The sequence below is a fragment of the Lutjanus erythropterus genome, chromosome 9 (assembly GCF_056507025.1).
Source record: "Lutjanus erythropterus isolate fLutEry1 chromosome 9, fLutEry1.hap2, whole genome shotgun sequence".
In the NCBI taxonomy this organism is placed as follows: domain Eukaryota; kingdom Metazoa; phylum Chordata; class Actinopteri; order Lutjaniformes; family Lutjanidae; genus Lutjanus; species Lutjanus erythropterus.
Window position 1 is genome coordinate 18,339,455 of NC_139325.1, and position 15,248 is coordinate 18,354,702.

At 37.5% G+C, this 15,248-nt stretch overlaps 1 protein-coding gene across 1 annotated transcript in view; it reads right to left on the reverse strand.

Moving 5' to 3' along the window:
• The window catches only part of col14a1a (collagen, type XIV, alpha 1a), a 170,744-nt gene that overhangs the window by 43,825 nt on the left and 111,671 nt on the right, over window positions 1–15,248 (reverse strand). Inside the window, exons 33-35 of the mRNA XM_084726318.1 lie at window positions 6,437–6,595; window positions 3,359–3,436; window positions 1,386–1,472 (exon numbers count right to left, since the gene is read on the reverse strand). Coding sequence (XP_084582444.1) covers window positions 1,386–1,472; window positions 3,359–3,436; window positions 6,437–6,595 — 324 coding nt within the window. The remainder of the gene's footprint in view (window positions 1–1,385; window positions 1,473–3,358; window positions 3,437–6,436; window positions 6,596–15,248) is intronic.

Genomic DNA, 15,248 nt, shown 5'->3' on the forward strand with positions numbered 1-15,248 from the left:
TTTTACTTTGCTGACAGAGTGGCTGTTTGACTTTGAAATATAGCAGCAGTGTGCACTGTTAAAGAGTCCAAACACTTTTTGGGGAAATAAATACAAACTTTTTAATGAGGGTCTAGACAGTCAAAGAGAATGACTGAATATAATAAGAGAGGAGAGAATAAATAACCATAAATAACAGTACATAAAAGAGACAGAGGGGCAAAACAAATACAGAGAGAAGAAAGGAGATCAATAAAGACTTCCACACAGATCTGTGAAAATACACACAGACGAAAGGCAGAAACAGAGTAAAAAAAGATGGTCCTCATTATGAATGGACCATAATATCGGTATCAACATTTCTGCTGATATAACAGACCTGTAAGATGATGCTTTAATTATATGCATGAGACCTGAGTATTTCTGCCGTGTGGAAATTTTTGAAGTGTCTGAAATGGATGACAAAGATCGCTCAGTGTTGGTCAGGACGGGTTAAAAGGTGCTCCTTCAACACTACAAATTTAATTTACCATCTTAAGAGCCATCCTCCAAATCATTATGACAAATTTGTGAAGAACACAGAGAAACAGGCACCAGCAAAAAAAAGACCAATGGTTTTCTTATTTTGCCCATTTTGAAAAGCACTGTATTTTATGTTATGCCTCTGTCAGTGGGCCATCATGATAAAACTAGGTATAATATGACAATGCCACTACTGCAGTTAAGAGGAAAATATATGTGCATATTAGTGTAATCACAATACCAAAATTTTGTCTTTGATACCCTTACCAAGTTTAGTGTCACAATTCATGATAGTAGTGCTAGTAACCCTTTTCTGTTTAGCTATTAACACTACTAAAAAGCACCAAATCACTGTAGCTTATTAAAATGTCCCCAGCAACACTGTATTAAGTGCAAACGGAAAATATTAAACTTGACTGAAAAAATACGCATGTATCACACGTTGTGTGGGGCGGACCAGGCAGACTGGAGGGACACAGCCGTCATTCACTGACAGACAGCTGCTGAGTGCCAATGAGAACTGTAGGAGAGCTGGGGGCAGAGCTAGAGCTTCTAGAGGAATAAACACCCTGAGTCAAATCGGATTCTGCTCTAATTGATCTATTTTACTTCATGAAGATAAAGAGAGGAGAGAGGAAATTGAGGAGAGAATGAAGGAAAATAACAGAAAGAACTGGAGTCTCAGTCAGAGGCTGAACTGAATACAAACACACACCATCGGTGCCTCACTTTTTGTGTGAACACACCAATACTGACCCACAGCAAGTGACAAATGTTGTGAAATTCTAATGCCAAACTGTTCTTGCAATATCTTGCATCCCTAGTCTGCATTCTGAACTTAGAACAAGAGTCTGGGTGAGAAAGTAAATGAACTGAGCGCTTACAGGGGGTCCAGTGGGTCCTGGTGGTCCTTTGCTGTCCTGGGAGCAGGTGCAGGCGTGAGGCATGGACGGGCACTGCTCCTCAACTCTCTGGAAACACACATCAACACATTGAGTGTGCAATGCACTTTGTCTATATTTAGGCCTGACGTGAGCAGCATCATCGAAAACTTAAGCTATAGACACCTGGAGCTTGTCAACAAGCAAGATAATGACAGTAAAACATTCTCATCACTCGCCAACTTGTCTCAGCCCTTTGACTCCCACCTGCCTGAGCTGCTTGAGGTATTAAAACAATCAGTGTTTGCTTTGTTCCCTTGACTACTGATAAACTATTTCATCAAAACATGCAAATATACTAAGCTAATTATATAGGTATTGAAACTTTTAGGTACCAGTTTACAATAAGACTGTTCAATGGTTCATAAATTATTTAATTAGGTTGTTAATTCGAATAAAATATACTTTATTGTTTCCCCTTTGCAAGGACCAAATGACATGTTGCTTGCCAAATAGTGAGCCCACATTTATTTGTAGTGTTCAGTTTCATTGATTGCTTTTGTCTTCTCTATCAGCCAGCATTTATACCTGTCAGTTCCATCAGACATTTGTTAATAAGTTACCAGTATTTAACCACCATCAGCATATTTTAATAGTCAAAACGTTTTCATTTGGCATATCAAATTACCAGATTCATACGCTATGGCTTTGGCAATGTTATTTACCTTGACATTTTCAGCATCCACCATTTTACACTTTATAGTAGGCCTCCTTTTGCCAGTTATAACAGGTAGTAACTCAGTAAGATTAATTAGTAGTAAGCAGTATTTGGATCTTGCCAAATAGTGAACTTACACTGATGAATGAAAATTGCGTAATAACTTGTTTTTTACAGTTTAATGATGATTTATAACGTTTTACAACCTAATTAATAACCTAATTATGAACAATTTATAAATCATTTATAATGGTAGTTTTACTGTAAAGTGATACCAACTTTTATGATCTTTTTGTTAACAAAAGTAGGGTTGTTCCAACACTGATACAAGGACCACAAAATGCCTCCAAAACAGCCTATAAGTACTGTCTCTGCATGGACCTGATACCTCAAAATGTATTAATTCCAAAGTAGTACTTCTCTACATTCCACCAGTATCCCGTATGCCACTTTTTTTTTTAACCATAGGATGATGCAGTCATGCTCTGTCTTATTCACTCTCTGTATGTATTTCATGTTTTACAAAGGATTTAATCTGAGCCACACAACAATGATAGCAATTATATCACATCCATACAGGAGTAGTTTACCGCTGTTAAAAAACATTCAAATAATAATAATATCTATTTTTTAAATGCACTGGTATCAGATCAGTATGTATCAGCCGATGTGCAAAGTTCAGGTATTGGAATTGGTATCAGAAAGAAAAAAAATGGTATCGGTAGATCTCTAAACAAAAGCTAAATATTATAAACATCGCAAAAAAATAAAAAATAAAGCTTTATTATATTTCATATGATAGCAGAGGTGGGGGTACCTAATTGTAGAATCAGTTTTTTGTGTGGGTATATATTTTATGCCCAGGGTATTAACTGATAATTGGTGCTCTTATACAGGTAAGCTCAGACTTGACTTTTATATGTGCTACAATTATAAATTTGGTCATTCTCGATGTGCTCATTAGGTGCATTTCTATTGCATAAACGAAATTACCCACCTGACCACGGGCACTATTATCAGTGGCATCTCTTTGCCAGTGCTAATAACCATTCATAGAGATTCCAAGTAATTTGGCTTTAATTCTGGTTTTATCATTCTGGTTTCATCATAACTCAATTTGATCGTAACCACAATTATCACTCTAATTATTTCAGGCTGTAATAATCGGAGCCATAAACTACTGCACACTCAGACAGGAGTGGAGATGAAGTGTATGTATTAAAGTGCGTGAGTATGTGTGCCTCAGAGTGTTTCTTACCAACGCTGGCAGCTCGCAACACTTATCTCTGCTGGCCCAGGATGTGCTGCAGATGATGTCAAACATCTGGAGCTGGAACTGTAAACACACACACACACACACACAAACCAATTCCATTAATACTGAAATTACAATATTATCAGTTAGCACATTTCAAAATGCAGAAATGAAACAGAGGAGACATTACAAATGGAATATATTAACCGTGGTGTTTTGTAATGATGTGGTTTCTGTGTTGATAAGAAACAAGAGCAGAGACATTTTGGCTGCTTATGAGCTCTAATGACCTGCTGAAAAGTGCTGCGAGATAGATACATGAAGCCTGGCTGATGTCTGGAGGCTCCCCTAGTCTTACACTATAGGCCAGGCTATAAATAAGGTCATGACTCATTTCTTAAGTTTATCATCACGACTGGAGAAACGGCCTGCTGACATATGCTGTTTATTTTATTAGAAGGGCAGTTTCTTGTATCTACATTTCTACGTTTCATCACCCCAACCTTCAGCAAAGACCTACAACAAATTTAATACACATACATATCACAGATACAACATTAAACTATGGAAAATTCCCACATAATGACTGTGAAACCCTTTTATCTAGGAAGCTAAATATATACAGACATGAACACATGACTGCAGAGTTGATGAGATTCTGTCAGCTAGTGCAAAACTGGGTGGTAAGTTTGTTTTTCTCTCTGCTACTGTTTCAGTTACACAATTATTATTATCTTCTTTCTTTAAAGACTTCCTCGACTGTATATGGAAACACTGTACCTGAATTGGTCAAGTTTCATCTTTGCCTAATTCTCATTAGTGCACTATGTATGGGTCATTCTCAAGTTTAAAAGCAGCCAGTGTACTTTGTCACCTCATCTCTGTCTAATGTTATACCATATAGACCATAAATAGTCCAATTTAATAGGAAAAAGTACGACAATAAATGTAAATTTGAGTCAAATATTTTTAATTACTGAAGAGTAAAGGCCTGCCCTGCAGCTCGTGTGAAACGGTCTTATCTGAGTAATTATACGCCTTCTATTACCGCACCACAGGGAGTATTAGACTTAAAAGAGCTGGGCACTCTCAATCAAACTGGAACTAATGTTGAGACTCAAAAGATACACATTTACTGTGATCAGTTTGGAGGGTTTTGACCCAGATTCATAGAAATGTTGGGTTGGCTGACTGAAACCTTGAGAGAAATGTCACAACTGTCATCATCTGATTTTAATTTATTCGTGCTGACAGGCTGTCACTTTTGTAATCCTCTAAATAAACTCATCACCTGAAAATCCACAGGCTCAGCTGTCATTAGGAATTAGCACAATGCTCCAACTTAAGAGCCTCTATATAATAAATGTCACTTATTGTGGAGCCTGAAACAAGCAGTTCTTAAACTTAAAGGGACAGTTCACCCCAAAATTAAAAATACACATTTTTCATCTGGCCTGTTGTGTTTTTTTCCACAGCAGGCTTGGGCAGTATCCATTTTTTCATACCTTCATTGTTGATCATCACGGCAGTTTTATTCACACAGCTGGGAAACAACGCACGCACACACAGGAGCTCCACTTTGGTCTTAAGAAGATGCAGCCTTTATTCACTGATAGGCTCAAATTTAAACTGTAAATTTACAGAGCGGTCTCTGTACATATTTGGCCAGAATGACAACTTCACTGCTCACCTTTCTCTCCACTCACCGCACATTCACCGTTAACTGTCACCATGTAAGAAGTCTGCCCCTCGCCCTCTGTAATGCTCGCTAAGGTCACACACTCACAATGAAATGCTAAGGGAACAATAAACGTTAAATACAAATTTGACTTTTTTTTCTCAAATTTTGCTATAGATATTGCAAGAATATCATTTTTATGAATTCTTCAACCATGATTTTTGTATAGTGAAAATCTGATGTACTTACAGCCTCATTTCAAATATAGTCAAACTAGATAGCACTCAGCATGTGGTGCTAAAAGATACATTTGAAAAACTCAACAGCTATGCCTCTTGCTGAAATCATGACCTGGTTGCTCAAGAATCCACAGATCTTATTGTGAGCAGTTTCATGCAGGAACTGTTATCTTCTACTGAATTACACCTGCCAATCCACATAAATAAAGAGCACTACAGGCCAGAGGAAAAATGTGTAGTCTTGATTTTGGGGTGAACTGTCTCTTTAACAGTTAACTTTGGGCCAACTGAAACTACGGACAGCAACGGAAAATAAACTGACTGATTAGTATTCTTGAAGTGAGAAGCCAAAGTAAAGCTACCATTATAGCTCCATTTTCTGACAGATTAGTGTCTGCACAGCCTGTTTCAAACATGACGAACATGACATGTTTTTGAATCAACAGCAATCCTCTTTACTGGCCAGTAATGGACAATCTGGTGTTAAATGGAGAAAATGTCATATTTTAACGCAGCATTTTCCAGCTGATCATTTTCTTTGGAGGAGCTATACATTTACTAATGGCAGCACTCAGTATTCCCAGAAGCGTGGGATATCTCTCCCTCACCCTAGTCTGTGCGTGTGCCAAAAGTTTTTTTGTGCTACTTAATGATTAGAGCACAGCTAACATAGTTTATGTTAAGCACTTTGTACATTTACACTTGCAATGAATTAAAATTAACTTCCACTGAGTGACTCACTGAAATGGCTTTGGATATTAATGGATGCCATCTTATAGGACATGATGGTTCTCACACACACACACACGCGTGCGCACGCACGCACACACACCTTGCTGATTGATAAAAAGCAATCAATACACAAGGGAGAGAAGTGCCAGATGATTATCACTTGATTAAAGCAGGATTTCCTTTATTCTCCCTTTGACTGTGGTTTACAGCATGCAACCAGACCTGCTGTGGGAGTAAATATTAAAAACAAGCTCCTTTTTTGTTGAATATGTGAAACTGTTGATTTGATTGATTTTACCATATTCTACTGCCCTGAAAACCTCCCTATACTTCCATATTTCCACGACCAGTGGAACCCCAAACATACAGGTATGCAATCAGCCTCTATTTAAAGCGTACTTAACAATGACGCAGACAGGAATTCATACTGACTGGAGCGGAGTTGTCCCGTCTGCCTCTGGACCGGACCATCCTCCCGAGGATCTCCACTCCATCTGTGGTAATGTTCCCAGCAGCATTGATGGGCTTCTCCCCAACCACAGAGCAATCTAACACCACCTTCACAGACGTCTTGCTGATGGTTACATGGAGCTGTGTGGGAGAGAGAGGATAAGGAACGTAAGAAAGACTACAGTGAACTACAGCCACATTTAACACCTGTGGACCAGATAAGATGTGAAAATGTCTTTTGATACAAATATCTTGAGGTTATGGTGAAACACCTGTCCTCTGGTTTGACTACTTGGTCACAGGCCAACCAGTCTGTAAATAGTCAGATTTTAATTCATTAATTGTGTTTCACAGAGCTGCAGCAGACCCCGCCAGAGAAGCTTCAAATGACAATTATAAAGTTCAATTCTGCAAAACATCTTTTGCATTTTCTGTGAAAGGAGTAAAATCCTGAACTTGCTACCTGATCATTTGAAATGTGCTGCAAACTTCACTCTTAAAAGAGATATTAAATCCTGATAAATTAAGCAACAAAACTGTTCTGATGACGAGTTTTTAAGTGTTATGACCTGAAATAGGGCTGTCACGATAACTGCTTTTATTGGAAGGTATATATTTTCCCAGAAATAATTGCAATAAATGATATTATTGTCATTTTAAGGCCTAAAACATAAAACAAGCACACCTATTCAAAGTGAGTGAACTTTTAATTCAGACAGCAGATGACAAGATGACAGAAGCAGCACAACCAGAAATGAGAGCAAAATGTGTATAGTTGTGTATATTTTTTTCCTGTTCATTCGGTTAAACCGCATTACTAGAAACACTATAATATTTGCATCGGACAGCTGTTTTCAGCCCATCTGTGTACACTATCCTTCCCTATCAAATAAACCAGAAATAATAAATAAATAATCATAAAACAGCAACAGTTTACAGTGATACAAATGGGCTGTCTACAGTATTCAAGCAAGTATTTTGTCTCAATAGTCAATCCTTGTTTAGTCTGTAATACCCATCATTGTCTGAAATATATAACCAGACTTTGACAACTGAATAAATGGAGTCAATAAAACAGACATGTAACAGCATTTCACGTGCAACATTTTCATAGGTCTTGTGTCTGTGATTTGCCACAACACAAACACACAGCTTCCTCTTGTCCACCAACAACAACCGGCCACCTCTTTACTGACTAGTCACAGTGACAATGAGTTCCTTTGCTTATGTGGGCTTTGTCTAAAAGCAGGCTAAAAGCATCTAAGCACAGAAATTGACCCGTCCAGTCAGTGTGCCTGTGTGCTCGAACTGCCTCCTTAGAGGAAACCACTGCCAGTGCCATGAACTGTGAAATTTAACTGGTCGCATGGTTAATGAGCGACGAGGGCTGCATGCAGCTGAAGGATTGTAATAAACTAGACTATTAGCACCTCCATGTTTCACCATTATGGAAGGATTTCTATCACTCTTTCTGCCTTGCACATCACACTCTCAATAAAAATACACTGTAATTTATAGGAACACGGGTGCAGCACACACACCTCTACACACAGGAACAACGAGCAGCTAATGTGGAGTTAGACAAAGTTCATATTCGAGTGTCAGAACCCATTCCTTGGCTGACGTCTAGTCGGCTGCTTTATAATGACTTTCTGTTCTCATCCTCCATTCTGCACACTTCACTGGGCATGATGTGTGTGTGTGTGTGTGTGTGTGTGCGTGTGTGTTGTATTTTTGTGATATAAAAACTGATGAAAATCCTACAATGTGCAGACATATTCCTGGCACTTTGTGGCATTTAGGGATTTTAGCTCAGGTTAGGGTTAGTGGTCAGTGAAAGAATACAAAAGTCACTGAAATGTCTAAGTTATGTAAATGCACAGTATATATTTGCTCGCGTGTGTGTGTCTGTGTGTGTCACTGTCCTTCAGGCTGGATGGTTCCTATATTTATTCCAGCAGTGACTCAGACTTATTTTCAGTCTGAAGGAAGTTTATTCTTAAAAATTGACTTGTTGGACCTTTCCTCTGTTCTTACATTGGACCTATATAAAATCGAAAAAATCTGGCCAACAGTAGCAGACGTCAGGAAATATTTTCAAGCTTAAAATGCTTTGTGGGGGCCAATATTCTCACAGGTAAGCATAATACGCCTAATAGTACAAAATAATTACTTCAAGTACATGCAAATACTCCTAAAGTCCTTTTAAAATGTTCTTGACAATAAGAATTGCAATGAAAACATCATATAATAAAAATATTTTCCCACCAAAAATAAGGACATTTACAAGTTATGGACATGATACAGTGGTTCAGATTTGGGAATGTGTTTTTCCCTACAGTCAGTCATTACTTTAATTTTACCTAGAACAATATGCATGAACAAACAGTGGAGACTTGAAACTTGAATCATATCTTACAGCGAACAGCATAGGATTTTATTGTTGTGATATATTATATTATAGTTGTCATGGTAATACAGTTGCAGGTATTTGAAAAGTCTACACTAGAGCTGGGTGAATGGGCAAATACAGCGGTTATCTGCGATTGCTCGGCCAATTTGGCTGAAAATTAAGTGTAAAACTACACAGATTACAAATGTGAATGGGCTTCTGACATATGCACTGTCATGAAGGGTTGAGCTTAAAGCAAATTTAAATGTTATAAACATGTTTTGTTGTTTATTTATTTTTTGTTCATCTGAGTCTCATCAGAAGACCCAGAAGCTGACAGAAGACAAACCTCAAAACTGAGACTTGAGGATCAGTTTTAAAGGCTGGCATTCACAACAAAGAAAAACATCAGCCCTGACCACAAGAAATGAGGACAAAATATTAAAAATATCAGTAGCATAATGTTTTTCACTCTGTGCTGCTGCTGGCAGGTCAGATGACTCGCTGGAAACAGCTGATGCCACTGCCAGCACAAGATGAATTAGCCTCTCAGACGTACACAGTCTTGTATTTTCTAATGCGACTGCTGTCTTACACATCAACAGTATCTTTCTTTAATATAAAGCACCTCATTTGTTTGTGTCTCTGTCAGCAGATGGTTTTATTTTTGTCCTTATCAGAACTCTTCTTCCTTATCATTTCTCAGACATAAGACAAATTACTTTTTATTTTCTAAAGCCCTGACAGTGTTGCATTATCTTTATCATGTGACTTTGTGGTAATCTCACAAGCTGAATAACAACTCTGTTTTACTTTCATAGCAAAAACCCCAAACACAGAACTAAACATTATCAAACAAGAAAAGTGTACTTATTCTTAAATTTAAGACAGCTTGGACTTTCTTTTCTCTCTGGGTGCATTTATTACTCAATGCAGATTGGCTTAATGTCATAAGAAAATTTTGTTTTTGAAAGCATAATTTATGGCACTTTTAAAGTTAGTATACAAAGAATCATCATCCTAACAACAAAATATGAAAGAAGAAGATGATAAAACTGAGGAGAAATAATTAAGAAATGGAAGAGACAATGGTAAAAAGGAAAGGTAGCATCAGCATTACTTCAACTTCATCTCAACTCATGTTAACTTTTAAACAAAATAAAATATCTCTCTGATACAGTGATGGAACTGGAAAATTGGCACTCAGACAAATACACACACACACACTCAAATTGTTATGGCAGTTTTTAAACATGCTGTGTGAGATAATGTGGGTTGAAGAAGATGAGGCTTTCAGCATGTCTGCTGACTCAGCTGTCTCTGACCTGCACTTACAAATGTGCATGCTCGCTTACGCATGCTTGAATTGAGTTTGCGCGAGGGGGTGTGCACATACAGTGTGCTTTTGTATGTGAATGGCTGCTTGTAAAGCTTGTAGGATTTTCTCAGTCTGTGCATACTACTGTATATTTGAACATTTACATTCATGCATGTATGCATGTATACATATATATGCATATGCACTGTTTCTTCGTGTATGCAGAATGTGCGTTTTCTCATTTCTTCTCCTCTCTAGTCAGTAATATTGAACAATCAACACTAAAATGCTGTTTTTACGAGGAGTAAAATGTTACAATTGATAATGTACAAACTCCTCTTTGAACTTTAAAACAAAGTGAGCTTCTTCTGCTCATGGCTCCTTGTCCACAGATGACCACTACACAAAAAAGAAAAATGTAAACATATGTTTCATTACAGCTGGGGGCATTTGATAGCAATTAATGATGAACTTGGCAACTACCACATGCAGATTTTTTAAACAAACAATACTCACAACTGAAATAAGGTTAGCTTCACATCTCTGCCCCCTGATATTTGTGGAAATGCTCAAACTCAAAACTCGTGAAATTACTTTGCATTGTGTTGACACTAAAAAACATTTTGTACCTAGTATTCAAATCTGTTTGTGGCCAAAACAATAACCAAGATTATTTTTATCAATAATATCACAATTACTTATCATGATTATTAATTGATTTTTGAACAAAATACTTTCACTGCCCTTTCACATTCAAATAAATAGAACATTGCTCTCACTTTTATGTTTCATGCTACATTCCTGCTATTGTACAAATCTGTGCATCAAACTAAAGCTAGTCCTGCGTAACAGTGCATCTGCGAGGGAGGTAATGTTAGCGACATTATTTTTCTTGGCATTTATGCATTAATCGACTGCAGTTTGTGATGTTTTTTCAGGTGGCTGAAAAAGTTAGTTGTGCTGTTTTGTGACACAGACGCAAGTCTCATGCACACTTTGCCAACAATTTGTTCTTGCTTAACTTCACTTGTCCTAAATCCAAAATACTTCCAAGCAGCAGATTATGATCTATTTCAAGGGACTAGTTCTTTGCCTTCTGCTCCAGACATTTGATTTTCATTTTGTTTGTCTGGCTACAACGTCGAGGAAATTTTGCATGGGCTGCTGCTGCAGGGTGGCCGGCTGTTACTTCAGGAAGGACTTGATTTGATATGCAGCAGTTTTCTATGAGTGCAGCATTGATTTTAAGTGTCAATATCTTGTACATTTAAATACAGGGAGACAAATTGTTAAGATTAATATAAGATTAATTGTGTGGCCCTGTTACACAGCCACAACTAAAATTCCAGATGTTGCTTCAGGTTACACTCTCTCCTGAGAGTTGTTCCTGAGTTTTTGTTTTTTTCTCCAGATTATTCTGACTAATGTAGACTAATAAGTTGTCATAATACCAGAATTTTCAACTGTGATATAATACTATTATTAAAACAGTGATACTCAATACCTCTTTCAATACCATGGCAAAATGCACACAAAATAGGACTTCTTTTTAAGTTAAATTATTAACCCATACACATCGCTGGTACAGAAAAAGTAATTAAGCACTGTCTGGTTTTGCTGCAAGACAAATTTAAGGGAGGACAATAAAGATTTATCTGCAGTGAGGTCTTGAATGAGCACTTGGAGCTTTTTTTTTTTTTTTAGAACGTTGGTAATGTGAAATGTTAGTATTGAATGTTTTTCTGTGATATTGAAAAAGTAGCAATACTTCAATACATTTGACAACCTTAGTAATAAGTAAACAACATACAAGTTTGATAATGCGTGTGATACATGTCAATATACAAGTAATTCTTTAAAAAAAAACGTCGTATCCATGTCACTTAAAAGGAAAATGTTACTTCAGCTCATGTACAGTATTTCCCTTCCAGTGACTTAGATAATCTCTTCACTATTTTTTCACTGTCTCATCCCTCCCACTTCATCGGTCTCCTAAAGCACCAATTCTGACAAACTGGACAAGCTTACCCAATCACAACAAAACAGATCCAGCCACCACATTAGGTTGTAACACCCTCTCCTCTGTTCCTTTTACAAACACAGTGTCCTTCCAACAGATACAACACATTTATTTCTAGTTGCTTGCTTTTGTTTCTGCATTATCATTTCTTCCTCTTGCCATGAAGCCACCAACATTTATGGGAACAGCTTTATAATAATCATTTGTGGGCGAATGAATTTCACTCTGTGAAATATTGTGGATTATTGTATGCCAGAAAGCTCAAAAAGCACTGATGCAAAATATTTCCTGAGTGTACATTTTTACAGCGCACAAGGACAGCTTTAAGTGCTCTCAAACATTTTTAATGTGAAGCATTTAATCATTTGGGGAGATACAGGAAAAAAAGCATTCCTGCACTTCTGGAGTATAATATGACTCTGAGCAATGTGTGAGTTACACTGAAGATAACTCTCACTGCTCCCGTCTACATGTCTCTATGTTTGTCTCTGTATTTTTCTGTCTGTGTTTCTCTTTTGTGTTTCAAGCTCACTGTCATATCTATTTCCTCCTCTGCTCTCCCTTCTCCCTCCGTCACCTGTTTATGTTTTCTGTGTTTCTCTGAGCCTGTGTGTGTGCTCCACTGAGCAGTGACAGATCCTGCTGGGTATTCCTGCTTTCACATGAGGTGTCTTCATATGGTAATCCCTTTATAACGGACACACAAACATGCGCACGCACACGGACATTCCTCTTATTCACTTGTCATCCTGTCTAAACGGAGACGAACGCTTCCTCTTGCCAAGCAGTCTTCTGCATCTGTTCCCTCTCTCAACATTGTCATGTTCTCCAGGAGAAAGACAGAAAACAATGGAGGAGACAAAAGGAAAAAGAAAATGATGGACAGCTAACTCCCTGACATTTTGAGAATTGAGATAAAAAAAAAAGACAGACAGAGAGTTGGTGGGCTGCTGTTGGTTTGTTTTTCAGGAGAAATCCACTGAGGCTCCCTGGAAATAAAGTACACACCAGCAGCTCTACAGCAAAAAACAATATTGTCTATAAAGACGTAACTGCTTTTTTAAGATGTAACAAAACAATACATGCAGATGTCCATTTTCATCAGCCACGCTGAAGTAAATACACCTCCTGAACAGTGAGGTTAATTTAAAAAAAACATGTCCACAAAGACAAAAGAATGGATAATTACTCTGCAAGCTGCTAATGTCATTGACATCTCATGCCAAAGTGTCTCAGAATGTGAATTTGTCTTTAATTGGGTCTGCTGAGGCCAAAATAATTATTATTTATTCAGTAGAGGCATTTGCATCACTATATAGTCCATAATTTCTTTTTTCACAAACACTTTCCCGTCTCAAGTGAGCAGACAATTCTCTTTTATTGAGGGAATGTCCCTAAAATTTGGCATTTCCATTCAGTCTGACTAATTTGATACAGCGTAATTTACATAAAAATATTTGGCCAGAATCCCAGTGATTGAGGGAAATATGAAATGTCTTTGTCAGAGAAGCAGTTGGAAAGACAAACTAATATCGTCTCTGGTGGTCCAGTCTGAGCTCAGCAGGGAATAATACTAACAAGAAAATCATGGAAACTTGTACAGATTTTTGGTCTTTTATAACGATGTTTAGAGATTCACTGATCGAAACCTGGTCTATATTGTGTACACATCTGATGCACTTTAAAAATCACTAAAAAAAACTCTGAGGCACTCTCATGGCCATGATGGACCTCAAAACAAACAAAAAAAAATATTCTGATGTTTTCAGCATTAACCCTTCTTCAGGGAGTCAACGGATCAAATGGAACAAATGGATTTTTTTTTTTGTTCCATTTGCCATGACAATTAGGGCTGGCTCTTTAAGTTATTGATCGAAATAATCCAGTGCCAAGTAATACTGAAACTTCTCCAGTCAAATTATACCTGAATTTGGTCCTTTCTTTACTGAGAGCTAGAAAAAAAAGACTATTTGAATGGTTTTGTTTGCAGCCAAAGACCACAAGCTTTGTTTGATTTCATGCAACATGTGATTGGCCCACCATCGGAGCCGTTACAACCCACATAGTCTGTGGTGTGGTGAAGTTTAGTACAGTGTACTTGACAGAGTTGACAGTTTAGCATGCTTAAATGTTGGCAATATTATACCCATGGGCCGTGTGATAAAAATAAATGTAGAAGGATTGCATCAGAAATGCTTCCACTCACATGATGGGTATTAAATGAAGTACTCTCTTTATATCAGTATCACTGTAAGGGTTCTGATACTGGTATTGGATTTTTTTTTTTTTTTTTTTTTTTTAAACAGCCCTATTGACAATAAAGGCATTTTAATTATTTGAAAAGAAAGTGGCTTGGAGTTTTGGGTGATTTTTAAGAACACATGTATCCCTATCCAAAGAGGACTTGGAACGAACTCAATTTAAGTCCAGGAAATGCTCCTAACAAAACATTTTTTTATCTAATGCAGTTTGTTGGAAGTATTACATTCATGTTATTTATGTGGAATTGAATAAAAGTTTGGCAAAATAGTTATGGGATTATTAATTCATCTAGTGATTCTTTCTAGTCCGTAAATGTCAGAAATAATGACAAATGTCCACTCCTAACCTCACCATGGGAGACCACACAAAGGTTTTAAAGGGTGATGAAATCTGCAGCTTCACTCCCACTCTGCACACTTCACTAGTTTAAAAAATAAAATAAAAAGGGTGTAGAAAAAGCAGTGGAGAGTGGGAGGGAGAGACAGAAGAGGGAGGAGGGCTATCATCACCTGCACACACACTCACTACAGCAATGTTGACAGGTCAAGAGAATAAATTCAGCCCGAGAGCCACTGGAAAAACACCCAACAGGCTGCACAACTTCAAAAACATCAAAATACAGTCAACCTTCCTTATTTTTGTCTCTTTTTAACAGCGTGCCACAAAGTTTCCTGCTCCCTATGTCCCCTACTGCTCTGCAGAGCTTCAATGCAGCAGATCTGAATATTTATCTGAAAAAATACAACCTAAAAAATGCAAAGACTGCTTGTCAGTGTGAACGTGGTACGTAATGCAAACTGGC